The sequence below is a fragment of the Mesoplodon densirostris genome, chromosome 6 (genome assembly GCF_025265405.1).
Source record: "Mesoplodon densirostris isolate mMesDen1 chromosome 6, mMesDen1 primary haplotype, whole genome shotgun sequence".
NCBI lineage: Eukaryota > Metazoa > Chordata > Mammalia > Artiodactyla > Ziphiidae > Mesoplodon > Mesoplodon densirostris.
In genome coordinates, this window is record NC_082666.1 from 71,575,029 (window position 1) to 71,589,167 (window position 14,139).

The 14,139-nt window shown below is 44.7% G+C and overlaps 1 protein-coding gene across 1 annotated transcript in view; it reads right to left on the minus strand.

Moving 5' to 3' along the window:
• Nucleotides 1-935: 935 nt before the first annotated feature.
• Nucleotides 936-14,139, minus strand: part of RCL1 (RNA terminal phosphate cyclase like 1) — a 54,513-nt gene continuing 41,309 nt past the window's right edge. Inside the window, exons 8-9 of the mRNA XM_060102221.1 lie at nucleotides 11,250-11,353; nucleotides 936-1,251 (exon numbers count right to left, since the gene is read on the minus strand). Coding sequence (XP_059958204.1) covers nucleotides 1,101-1,251; nucleotides 11,250-11,353 — 255 coding nt within the window. The 3' untranslated portion in view covers nucleotides 936-1,100. The remainder of the gene's footprint in view (nucleotides 1,252-11,249; nucleotides 11,354-14,139) is intronic.

The following is a 14,139-nucleotide window of genomic DNA, read 5'->3' on the forward strand; positions in this document are numbered from 1 at the left end:
AAGAGCAGGCTGGCTGTAAGAGGTGGAGTGCCCAAGTGTGCATGTTCCTTGGCTCTAATGCAAACCCCTGGCATGCATGGCATCTACCTGCGGCCCCTACACATCACCAGTGTGGGACTTGGGGGAGAAAGAAACCAATACAAACATGAAGCTCATGCTGCTTGCTGTGCTCTGAGTAATAAAGCTCCTTATCTCTGACCTGAGATACCCATTTCTTCTGCTAGCATCCACGAAACAGTAATAATCTAACTTATTAGCTTGCAAGTAGGGTGAAATTCTAGACTCTGACACTATTACACTTAGATCTTTTAAATCAGGAGATCTACTATCTTTACATTATCAATTTCAAAAGAACAAAATACCCTTTTTAAAATTTTTCTTGTGGAGATAATAAAATCTACATCACTGGGCTATTGTGGGAATAAAATGAGAAAACACATAGCACACCTGAGATATAGAAAACATCCAATAACTTTCGTTAGATCCCTGCTCTCCCTAGTCACTCATCCTCCCCAAAATCCACATAAAATGAACCAGATGGGGAGCAGTATGTCTCCAAGATAGCAGTCCACTCAGAAGACAAGGGATAAAATAGTCTACTACACCAATTTCTGACATTTGCATAACGCTGCACTACTCATAAAGGGCTTCCACCCATATTATCTCATTTAATCCCTACACAGAAACCAAGGTTCAGAGAGGTCAGTCCTTGCAGAACGAACAGTAACTCCACAGGTCTGGAAAAACAGCCATATGGCAGAAGCCTGGGGATGTGGGCTGAGGAAGCACTGCTGAAATGCAGCTGTGATGTTGTTCTAGCAGCACGACTGTATCCTGAAGGCACACTCTTCATCAAGGTAAGCCAAGGGAGCTCCCATCATGACTAGGCCTCCTGAGGAGTGTCTGCCCTGGAGAAATGGCTGGAAACCACAAGATAGAGAGACATCTTTTATTCGGACATGCTGATGGTTTTTAAATGGAAAATTTTTAAAGTCCTTAATATAAGAGGCCATCCTGTCCTGGATGAACTTGGTCCCTTCGGTTCCTTGGCAGCTTCTGCTGTGTCTAGAGGCCTTGGGGCCTTTCATCTTGTGACAGTGTCACTTGAGGGTCTTGCTGAGGTTGGAGAAGCCAATGCCAACACATGTCATCAGCACTTTATCCCCTCCCTTGAGTTCTTCACCACATGGCTTGGTTTCAATTTTAAACATAATCTGGAAAAAGCTCTTCAAATGCCGCAAAAATTCTATCCTAAAAAATAAAAATAAATATTTAAAAAAGGGAGGGAGAAATGAAAGAGGAATTCGGTTTTTAAAAAATTCTTCTCCAGCCTAGAACTGAAGCTTTTAATTTCCCAGATCAGGAGGAATAACTGAAATTAAGAACTTCTATCAATGCTGATTAAGCAGTATTTATTTACAGCCTGCCAGATTCCAAAGATGATTTTAAACAGCTTGCAGAGATGCACACAACATAAGACAAATTAAATAAAGAAAAAGGTTAGAGGTTAGTCCTACACATGCATTAGAGTGGACGTGAATATGGCATTAATCTTCAAGAGGCTCATGCAGAGAGAGAAACACGTGCTTTAATGAGTCACAGTATCATGAGATTAAAACCAAGCAGGGTGACTGCTGCTGATGCTGAAAGAGAGAAGTCTCTCTCTCCATTGTTCAATGCCGACAGCACTTTCATTCATTCAACAAATATTTATTGAGTGCCTACTATGTGCCAGGCACTGTTCTTCATGCTGGAGATATTGCAGTCAACCAAAAATCCCTTCTCTCATGAAGCTTTCAATCTATATCCTTGAAATATATATATACTTCCTCCATAGTCAGAAATTTAAATAAAGTAAACAAGACAGATGAGAAGGAAACGTAGGTATAAAATATTTGTGTGTATATGGCAGAAGGCAATACTAAATAAGGTGGCCAGGGAAGTGCTCACAGTAAACATGCAGAGGAGGTTCAAGGGGCTCTTTCTTGTCATCTCCCTTAAGACAGAGCGATGGCTTCACCCCAAGAGTACCTTGGGAACAGCAATTCCGTGGAAGGACCATGGTACTGGTCTGGCCTAGCAGATTCAGCATCAACCCAGCTAGACTGACTATAGGACTCACCTGGAGAGTTCATTTAACAAGCAGATTCCTGAAGGTTTCAATCAATTGGCAACTGCTGGAGAGGAAGTGTCCATGTGGAAGAGCCCAGAATCACAGGCCACATGTCCTCTCCTCACCCCTTAACAGGCCATGTCTCCCCAGGGCACAGGGGCCAGAATTCTCCCTGTTGATTCTTACCAGCCCAGTTTGCAAAACACTGGTTTAGTTAAGAACAGATGATCTGCACGTCTTTAATGAAGTAGTTCAGCAACCTGTGTTGTGCTGCCTCCCAATCAAACCATCCAAACAGTTCTCACCCAGAATGTACATGGAATCACCCGAGGAGCTTTCAAAATACTGATCCTGACATGCAGATCAATGGAACAGAATTGAGAGTCAAGAAATAAGCCCACACACTCGTGGTCAACGGATTTTCAAAAAGGTGCCAAGATAATTCAAAGAGGAAAGAATAATCTCAACAAATGGTGCTTCACACGCAAAAGAATGAAGCTGGACCCTTTCCTCACACCACACACACAAATTAACTCAAAACAGATCAAAGACCTACATGGAAGAGCTAAAGCTATGAAACTCACAGAAGAAAACACAGGAGTAAATCTTCATGATCTTGGGTTAAGCAATGATTTCTTAGATACAGCATCAAAAGCAGAGTGATAAAAGAAAAAATGGATTAACTGAACTTCATCAAAATTAAAATCTTTTCTGGACACTATCAAGAAAGTGGAAAGATAACTCCCAGAATGGTAGAAAATACTTGCAAATCATTTATCTAATAAGGGTCTGGTATCTGGAACATATAAAGAACGCATACAACTCAATAATAAAAAACCAAATAACCTAATTTTAAAATGAGCAAAGGATCTGAATAGACATTTCTCTAAAGAAGATATGCACATAGCAATAACCACATGAAAAGATACTCAACATCATTAGTTACTAGGGAAACACAAATCAAAACCAACAGAAAGGCTACAATCAAAAAAAAAAGATAGGGCCTCCCTGGTGGCGCAAGTGGTTGAGAGTCCGCCTGCCGATGCAGGGGATACGGGTTCGTGCCCCGGTCTGGGAGGATCCCATATGCCGCGGAGCGGCTGGGCTCGTGAGCCATGGCCGCTGAGCCTGCGCGTCCGGAGCCTGTGCTCCGCAACGGGGGAGGCCACAACAGTGAGAGGCCCGCATACCGCAAAAAAAAAAAAAAAAAAAAAAAAAAAAGATAATAACAAAAGTGTGGGTAAGGATGTGGAGAAATTGGAACCCTCAAACACTATGGTAGAAATGTAAAATGGTACCACCACTGTGGAAAACAGTCTGGCAATTCCTCAAAATGTTAAACAAGGAGTTAGTTACCATATGATCCAGCAATTCCACCCTAAGGTATACACACAAGAAAAATGAAAACATACATCCACACAAAAACTTGTACACAAATGTTCATAAGAGCACTATTCATAATAGTCAAAAAGTACAAACAACTCAAATGGCCATCACTTGATGAATGGATAAACAAAAGACGGTTTATCTGTACAATGGAATATTATTCAGCCATAAAAAGGAATTAAGTACTAATACATGCTACAATATGGATGGACCCTGAAAACATTCTGCTAAGTGAAACAAGCCAGTCACAAAGAACCACATATTGTTTGAGTCTATATGAATTGGACAGAACAGGCAAATCTATTATAGCGACAGAAAGCAGATTAGGGGTTGCCTAGGGCTGGGGGGAGTGAGAGGAGTCAGGAACAACTGTGAATGGGCAAAAGGGTTTCTTTCCGGGGTGGTGGATATGTTCTAAAATTAGACTGTGGTTACATTTACACTATTTTGTGAATATACTAAAAACCCACTGAATTGTACACTTTAAATAGGTAAACTGTGTGGTATGTGAATTATATCTCAATAAAGTTGCTTAAAATAACTTATTTGTGAAGTTAAAAAAAAAAAAAAGAACTGATACATGGCTCCCGTCCTCACACAGTATATACCAAACTAACTATAAAGCCTACTGCAACGCATTTTCCACCCTCTCCTGTCCCTTTATCCTAGTTAATCTAGTCAAAGGAGGAAAAGGCAAAAAGGGGAAAAGAAGGTCTGAAGAATTCCACATCCTGTCTGCGCGAGATGGGCTAAGAGATGGAACAGTAACTAGCCTGGACAGTAGGAGTCCCGGTGATGGCTGCATGCTCACAGAAAAATCCCTCACTTCTTTGCTCTCTCTTCCACCTTGGATTGTGTTACTTCATCTCCATCTTTAAAATAATGTCCAATTTGCCACCTATTCTACGAAGCCTTCTCTAGCCAGTAACCCCTCTGGGTTTCCATAGCATTCTTGGCTCTGCTTATGGAGTCTAATGAAATGCTCACATGTAAGTGTCTCACAATTGCCCTCGCCCCGCTCTTGGTAAATTATATAAGCACCTCCAGGGCAATGACCTTAACCCATTACACCTGCTAGGCACTATATATAAGGCACTCAGGAATGGGGCACCCAACAGAATGTGGAGGTTAGGGTTTAGGGATACTTTTTTTTTTTTTTTTTTTGTGGTACGCGGGCCTCTCACCGTTGTGGCCTCTCCCGCTGCGGAGCACAGGCTCCGGACACGCAGGCTCACTGGCCATGGCTCACGGGCCTAGCCGCTCCGTGGCATGTGGAATCTTCCCGGACCGGAGCACAAACCCGTGTCCCCTGCATCGGCAGGCGGACTCTCAACCACTGCACCACCAGGGAAGCCCCAGGGATACTTTTGAGAAATGACTTCAACATTCTTTGCAATTAAGGGAAGTCAATTCTTCCCCTGCTGGCTTTCCCATTTTACTAACCACTTGAAATTTTCAGGTTTTTGCTCTGTCCCAGCCTCACAACCTCCCTAATCCTGCCCTAGGAAAGAAAGAAAACAAACACATCCAAAAATCCCATAGATAAACAGTCCACATCTGTGGGCATAGCTTCCGGCTGGCAGCAACGCAGAAAAAGCCAGCCATCTCACCCACCTGTCTGCATTCTAAGGAGGAAACAGCCTGCTCTCTCTCACTGCTGCCTCGGTTCTAACACAGGCCCGAGGCACGTTCTGCTTCCAGAGCCTCCCCAGCCTACTTCATACTTCACCCTGAATCGTTCAACTGTGCTGGAAAAACCAGACACCCTCCCCAGCTGGCAGAATTCCTAAGAGGCCGCAGCCTGCCTCTGATCTCTTGGAGAAGGAGGGGAGAAACACAGGCTTGAGTGTGCAGGCCTGCATAGTTGCAGCTTTGGGGTATTTGTAGCCTTTGGAATCGTTAGAAAAAGCAAAGTCAGTTCCACTTTTTACATAATGTTCTGCCAACCCTTCAGCCTGTCTGAGGAAGACTGTGTAAGGACTGAGTTAAGGTACATTTCATGATGCCCTCCACCGCCAGCCCCATTCTCCCTAAGTCTCCTGTGGCTAGGATAGTGAAAAGCAACCACGCTCAGAAGCTGAGAAATAACCTCAGGCGATATGAAATACTAACAGTATCCTTAAGAAAATGAAAACCAAACAGAATAAACTCACCCACATCTATATGCAGTTGAACAAAGTCAGGTCCAGGGCCAGTCCGCGTCCTTTTCCACAGCCCCACGCGGCACCGCTCCCCTTTCTTTCTCTTCCAAACACCATACAGTAGACCCACATTTTCTAGACACAGCTCCCTGGCCACAGAGCCAGGCAGGAGAGGCACCCCCGGGACACCAAGGGCAGCTCTGCTCCTCTACAGATAATCCCCGCGACAGTGTGACTGGAAGGTTTTCAGACTAACCCTTTTAGGCAGCTGGGACTCCTGACTTATGAGAAGTATCCTTAGTGAGCTTTCTTCCCCCAGAACAAAGCGATTTGTATTTTTTTTTTAATGAAAAAACAGGGCCTCCCTGGTGGCGCAGTGGTTGGGAGTCCACCTGCCGATGCAGGGGATACGGGTTCGTGCCCCGGTCTGGGAGGATCCCATATGCCGTGGAGCGGCTGGGCCCGTGAACCATGGCCGCTGAGCCTGCGTGTCCGGAGCCTGTGCTCCGCAACGGGAGAGGCCACAACAGTGAGAGGCCCGCGTACCGCAAAAAAAAAAAAAAAAAAAAAAAAGAAAAAACAAAAAACCACCAACAACCTACTTTTCATGAACGCCTCCAGTCCATCTGACAAGCAGGTTTCAGGGAATCCTGGAGCACAGAGGTAATTCCTCCTGTGTATTTTCCAAGAGTGGGTTGTTCCCACCATTGTTGGTCAACAGGTGAAGGCCACTGGGCTCACAGTCATCTGCCCATTGGATCCCAACTGCCTGGAACTTGCCAGGTGGCCCGGCCCTGCCCCTTAAAATACAGCCCCTCATACCAGGTCCCCCTCTGAAGCCTGCTAGAGCATGGTGGTGATGGGGATCACGACGCGCTCTCTCTGGCGGCTCTACAACAACAAACCATGATAGAGGGCCCCGCCTCCTGCTCCACCAAGCCACCTGGACACTGGGGTCACCTACCTCTCAGATCTAAGGAGTTGCTCTGCAAATTGAGGGGATGGAAGATTGGGGGGGGGGGAAGAGAATCTGCTCAACAGGGCTCCCTGTAGTTACTACACGGCATCTTTTAAATATATCGGTGGTACTTTTTCTGCCGAAGAGCTGTTTTCCCAAAGACCAGCTGACCTCTGCTCCAGGAATGAAGTTATTAAACTCCGTTATAAAGGCAGCAGGAAACAGAGAGCCAGGCTGGCTACACTCTCAGGAGACATGGATACCAGGCCAAGTTCAGCCAAGAACTCACTATGAGCAGGTGACTGACCTCTTTGTCACCTGAAAAGTAAGGATATCACTTGTTTTACCATATGCCAAATATGTCCTGTGGCTCAAAGAGCATAATAAAGGAGACTGGGCTTTGCAGCATTTAAACCATTTCCCAGATGTAAGGTGGCGTGTGCTATGCTGGCTCCCAGAGAGGGTTGGGCAACAGAACCCAAAGAGCAGCATCTCATTGATCTTCACGTCACTGTGCTACACACTGGGTGAGCCAACTACCCCGATCAGTCCATGTTTGACAAGGACTCTGGGCTCTCGCTCCCCAGCACGTCACAAAAGTGAAAAGAGGTCATTTATTAAAACTAGAATAAAACAAAGTGACGTAGTTTATTTTAGACTTCCAATGAAAGACAGAAGGAGATCATTTTATGACAATTTGAAATGAGGATTCTGAAAAGATACAGCAGGGCACCCTGGGCTCAGGCAGGGAGGTGCCTGGAGTCCAATAACATGTGTGAAACCCCAGCTTTTACTAAACAGCACAGTGGGTCAGGGAGGCGTGCACTCTGGATGAGACGTCAGAGTCCGAACCCCAGTTGCTGACTGTGTGACCCTGGGCACATGACTTGACCACCTTGTGTCTCAATCCGCTCACCAGTAAAATGGAGTGTACCTGCCTTCATCACTTTACCACCCTTGCGGGGTTATCATGAAACCTGAAAGAGTTCGTGTTTGTAAAGTGCGTAAAACAACATCTGGCCCGCAGCGAACACTGTTAAGTGTTGTTAAATAAACACCCACTTACAGAATTCTCAGGAACAGTAAATAAGATGTATGTAGTTTGTTTAGTAATGTAACTGCAGGAAGTCAGTCATAAATTTAAAAATTAGTGGATACAGGGACTTCCCTGGTGGCGCAGTGATTAAGAATCCGCCTGCCAATGCAGGGGACACAGGTTCAAGCCCTGGTCCGGGAAGATTCCACATGCTGTGGGGCAACTAAGCCCGTGCGCCAACTAAGCCCGTGCGCCACAACTACTGAGCCTGCACTCTAGAGCCTGCGAGCCACAACTACTGAAGCCCACGCGCCACAACCACTGAAGCCTGTGGGCCTAGAGCCCGTGCTCCACAACAAGAGAAGCCACCGCAATGAGAAGCCCACGCGCTGTGACAAAGAGTAGCCCCCGCTCGCCGCAACTAGAGAAAGCCCGCGTGTAGCTACGAAGACCCAACACAGCCAAAAATTTTAAAAAATAATAAATAAATAAATAAATATTTTAAAAATCTTTAAGAAAAATAAAGATTAGTGGATACAGATTTAGATAGCTGAGCAGACGATTTACAGCCGACTTCAGGCCTGAGGTTACCCAAAGCAAGTTTACCAGGCCTCCTGGTGTTCAAAGTGAACTTCACAGGAGACTGGACGTCCATGTGCGTCCAGCACTGATGGAGCTCTGCCAGGCACACCACACTGCTGGGAGAGCTAAGTGCCCGACCTCATTTAAGCCTCGCTCCACCTTCACAAGCCCATGACTTCAGGACCATTCCCTTTCTCTGTGGATGAAACTGAGGCTCAGAGATGCCAAAGACCTTGTCCATGGTCTCCCAGTGCTGCAAGGTAGAGCCAGAACTGAAATCCAGATAGGCTAGACTCCAATACCTGTGCACTGGCAGAACGCAGAAAGTTCCAGTCACTGCAGTCTCTGATCATAAACAATTTCTGAAAGTGCTAATTAAGATGCTTGTTGATATATACTCCTACTTTCAAATAAAGTATAAATCATCCTTAAACTGTAAAATTAAGCTTTTTGAGGGGAAAGTAGAACACCATCACTAATTGTAAACCACCTAAAACTCAGTAAATTGAAAAGAAATAGATTCTCCACATACCAGCATGTTATCCAATACTATTTTATTCCACTGAAAAAAAACCTTTCTGGCCTTCCCAAAGAATTTCACACATATAGACTTACTTTCTCAAATAACACAGAAAACCATTACCAGCCACGTCCTGCAGTAAAACAGAGAGAAGAGGAAAGGGGAAAAACAGAAAGACCCTTATTTTCCAGAAAGGGTTTGAAAGCAACACTGCTAGAAAACACTATCCTGCTTAATCCCCAGTGCTCTGTAAATAGACATTTAAAAGGCTATTTATACAAATCAAAACAGGCAAACTGCCAGAAAAAATACATTTCTTTAAACCAAGGAGGGTCTTGCTTCTGGTTTTCTTCAGAAATCTGAGGTTACAGCAAGCAGATTTTTATGATTTTAATTGCACATAAAAATACGTGTGATATTATGGTCTCCAAAGCTCTTGAATCCAACTAGGGTAAGCTATTCCCTCACCAAGATCATCCTGACTGTGGATTCTGTCCTTTTCACCCTTAACTAGATGCAAACGCACGATGATAATTTTGCCTGTCCTGGAGCACGCCTATTTCTTCCCACCTTTGCCCTTCATCTCTTTGGGCTTCTAGAGCTTTCCACAATGATTAAAGGCAAGAAGGGTCCCAAATAGATACAGCTTTCAAAAAGAAACTCCCTCCTCCTCCCTTGTGCTAGCTTACTGAAAGAAGGGAGGCTGCCCTTTCCAAGCCCCTGGCCGCCCCTCTTGCAGGAAGCCCTTGGTGGGGGGGTGGGGGGGGGTGGGGGGGTGGGCAGGTAATCCAGAGGAAGACTGTCCTGCAAGTCCCAGCCCCAGGTCTCAAAACACAAAATTTTGCAATTTGTCCCACTCCTGTAAAGCTCCATTCAGAGCAGACCACTTTGTTTTCCCAGGAGACGTGTAATTTTAGGCAAGGTTTCTGGAAGACAAGACACTGCAATTAATGTTTGGTGAGGGGGTGTGTCAGGGACACAGGAACTTTTAAAAATGTCCAGTCACATCTTGACGGTCTCCACAGAGTTTGCTGACTTAAAAAGATTATACAAGGCCCTGTAGCCAAACTGAAAAAAAATCTCTAAAAGCAAAAAAAAAAAAAAGTGTCAAGGAAAAATAAAAATATACATTCCATTTTTCACATAATGTTCTGCCAAACCCCATGCCCCACGACCACACACATTTCTAGACACCGCCTCATGCTGTGTGAGCAGCCAGGCCTTCTGCTGCCCTGAAGCCAAGGCTGGGAAAGCAGCAGCCACGAGACCAGCTAAGAGGGTGAAGGGCGCTGTGAAGGCCACACGGCTGTCAGCCACTTCCAGCAAACTCACTGGGAAGCCAACCTCTACACTTAAGGTGCTGTGCTCCCAGCCCTCACCTCCTCTCCAAGTGCCTTAACTACAAAGTCTCTCTCAGCAATGTTGATTCCTGATGTCAGCATGCCACTTAGGATTACTCAATTTCAGGTTTCCTGTCCTGTGAAATACTTTACACAAGTTATCGGGAGATAATGCGGTCCTCACCAGTTTCCTGCTTTCAGTCTTCCCGCAATGCTAACAATGTATTCTCTTCCATTTCCTTGTTCCAAAAAGCCTTCCACCACCAACTTACAGAAAAAAAAAAAAAAAAAGCCTCCAAAAGAATCTCCTGGTCTCTGTACTCCCAGTTCCGGGGTCCAATGGTACACTGCCCCCTCTACAGTGCCCGCTCCTTTCTCAATGTGATGGCACCACCATTCTTCAGTTATCACAGTACTGTACCTTTCAGATATACAGCATCGGTACCATGATAACCGAAAAAGGACAGTTCAGTCTCATATCTACCTGAATATTTCCTCGAACCCAAGGCCCATTCCCCCCGCCAGCTTCCCACCCACAGGTGGCCACAGAATGATCTTCAAGTATATAGACACATGTACAGAGACGTCAGTGCTCAAACAGGCTGTTTCACAGCAACCTCACTGACTATCAACAGGAGGGCTTCTTTCACTGTGCTGTTTAGAATTCAAGTCTTCTGAGGATCTGCTCTTTTATGGAGAATGCCTGCTTTAATACCCCAACGGTCAACTTCTGATAACAACTCATGGCCTCAAACTCACCTCTGCATTTCCCTCCTAGTCCAGTGGTGTTACTATGAACTTTGCCTCTTGGACAAAAAGGCAGTCCTTTTTGCTAAAGCTAGGAAAAAGAGGGATTTTTAAAAACTAACAATAAAACCCAAGCTATAACAGAAGCAGGGGTTTACCTCCAAAATGGAAACAATATCTAAAGCACAGACAGAACTGTCTAGTATAGATCACGCAGTTTTAATGACACAGAAATGACAGATGGGAAGGAAGAAACTGCAGGAAAGAAAGGAAAGCAAAATCCTTGTTAAACACCAGATGAAAGCGACAACCTCCAGCTCATTTAAGGATCAGCATAATCAGGTGGGAACAGGATAGTGCTCATCATTTTGTTCTACTGGAGGATTAAACTGGACAGCATAAGGAGGCTGAAAGAAAACAACTCACGTGTAGGGAGAGAGCGGTCCGAGAAGGACTTTGGAAACGTCCTGCTGTCCAAGGGTCATGAGTAACAGAGCCAGGCTTTGGTTGGTCGAGTCCACACATCCACCCTGTAAACACAAACACTTTAAGGATTAATCATTGTACCAAACCAGATAATGGAAAACCAACAAAACAGAGGGAAAAAAAAACAAACACAGATGCCCAGAGTATCAGAACCACAGAAGAGCAGATGGCAAAGTTCAAGCAATAATAAAACAGAATAAGTGTCTTTTAAAGAGTTATCCTCATATCAAGTAACCGTAGGGCGTTAAACTAACGGTTAATCAAAACAATTGTAAGAGCTGAGACTATCAGAGTGAACAGACATTTAAGTTTACCAAGGTATATCTAGTGAAAAATGAAACTTTCCCTTCGTAATTAAAGCCACAGCAGGACATAAAAGCAAAAAAGCATAATCATTTATAGGCAATGCATAGTTAATTACCAAGGGTTAAGTGAATGACATTTCTACTTATTTAATCTGTCATAGAACACCACAGCTAATCTGACATGAGAGGACCTTTCCCTTTCAAGGGTCTTACCTACAACACATTCAATTACATTCAGAAACTGCCTGCCACGCCACATTAGATTCCCCTCTTTAACTCTTCCTGTGTGCCTTAGAACTGGAGAACTGTTCAGACCAGATCCCTCCATTCTTATTATTTATGCATTATTTCCCCCCATTTTCCCTGTTCTTCCAAATCAATAAGCAGGACAAAATTCTCTTCAAAAACTTTCTCCTGAAGTACAACTGCTTTGGTTGCCTTTCTTCTTTCATTCTCGAATTTTTCAACCACTTCAACCATTTTGCTTCTGCTTGATGCATGTATTACTGCTGCTTCCATTTATGCCTTAAAGACTGTCTTTATTTCAGATCATCCTCTCTGGGATAACTTTATTTAAAACAATTTAAATTTACACTGTACATACTGAAAGCAGAATGACCTTGAATGTCTACGTATTTTGCATATTTCACAACAAGAAATCCAGTTTCTAACCATGGCACATCACTGTTCAAGGCTAGACTCTCCCAGACTTGGAATGGGATAAGTGGTCACCACTGCTGCTTATGTGGGTACACCTCTCTCCTTTTTTAATGCACGTAGGGTAGGGAATAAATCGATTCTCAGGTACACTCATTCTCTGCTGTGAGACTTCATTGAGGACAATGGAGTAGGAAAATCAGAAGTGGATCCTACTGCCAGCCTTTATGAAATCTACTGCTCTTCCTCATCTACCTGAGTTAATAAAGGACAATATTTATCTCATTTAGCAAATTTTAGGACGAGAGGAGTTCCAGCACACGTATTACCATCTAAACGGAAAACCTGACCCATGGAGAATAAAAGAATATATAACAAAATATATTAGTATGAGAAGATATAACAAAACTATCCGTTTTACAGAACTTGCTCCTTTTCATAAGACTGCCTAAAATTAAACTGTTCTCCTCAGTCTCCGCTTCCTAGAGCTATGTTGCTATTCTGCTATTCTCAACTGATTTTTATTACGTACTGAACCAAGATTTTAGTTTTACTGCAGTAAATATATTAGGGTCTGTGTACAGGATACAACACAGGAAGTGGTAGGGCCGCCCGGACAGCAGGACACAAGCCTTGTGCAAAGTAGATTCAATCTCATTACGAAGACGAAATATGAGCAGGAACCAGTAACAAGTGAAGGTGAAGACGAAGTTATGCAGCAGCTAGGGGCTGTGGGCACCGGGACTGCCAAGGTGGTGCGCGAGGGGTTGTCACTCCTCTGGCACCAGAGGGAGGCTTTGGGGAGGTGGGGACTTGAGCTGGCCCTGGAGCGATGAGCAGGGTTTGGAGAGGTAGGAAGAGCAGGAGGATGGGGGAAATACAACCCAGGGCCGGCAAGGACCAGCCAGGAGGCCAGCCTGAGAGTGGCTCTCTGCGGAGAAGTATGCGGAATTGCAGGGATAAGGTGGAGTAGGCAGACTGAGGTAGGGCTTTTCTAACTGGGCCACAGGTTTTGACTTTATCCTGGGGAAGTGAGAAGCTGGTGAAGGTCTCCGAGCACAGGAGTACCAAGATCAGATCGCAGCTTTAGGGGGAGATTTAGGCTGAAGAGGATGCTGGAGAGAGTATGGAAAGGATTTCCCCTCTGCAAGTAGGGAGAGCCAGTACCTATATTGGGGGAGGGGGGAATGGAAGGGAGGAGGGTGGTAGATGGGGGCAGAGAGAAGGATAGGGAAGGGCAGTTCCAGAAAGCCTGGGACAGAATCAAGAGGGCTTGGTAACTGATGAGACAGAAGTGGAACAAGAGGAATTAGATCAGAGGATTAAAGCTTTGGCAAAAATGAACGGTACCAAAGGGGATGGATTTTTATTACTTATTTAAACCATGTCACATCACAAACTTACAAAGAATTATCATAAAAACTGCATGCATTTTCATCCTTTTAGCAAATAAAGATCATAGACACACACAAAAGAAGTTTTCTTAATGACTTAAAACAAAACACTCAGTCCAGTCACTACTGAATGGTTTAAAGCAGAACTTAACTAGAGTAAAGAAAAAGTAAAATAAAATAACCTAATCCACATTGCATGTTTTCGCTCTTGGGGATTGGTGGACTGTGCTTTCACCCTGAGGCTTTTACTCTGCCATTTACAAAGATACAAAACCCATATTCCAGGGCTTCCCTGGTGGCACAGTGGTTGAGAGTCTGCCTGCCGATGCAGGGGACACGGGTTTGTGCCCCGGTCCGGGAAGATCCCACATGCCGCGGAGCGGCTGGGCCCGTGAGCCATGGCCGCTGAGCCTGCGCATCCGGAGCCTGTGCTCCGCAAGGGGAGAGGCCACAACAGTGAGAGGCCCGCGTACT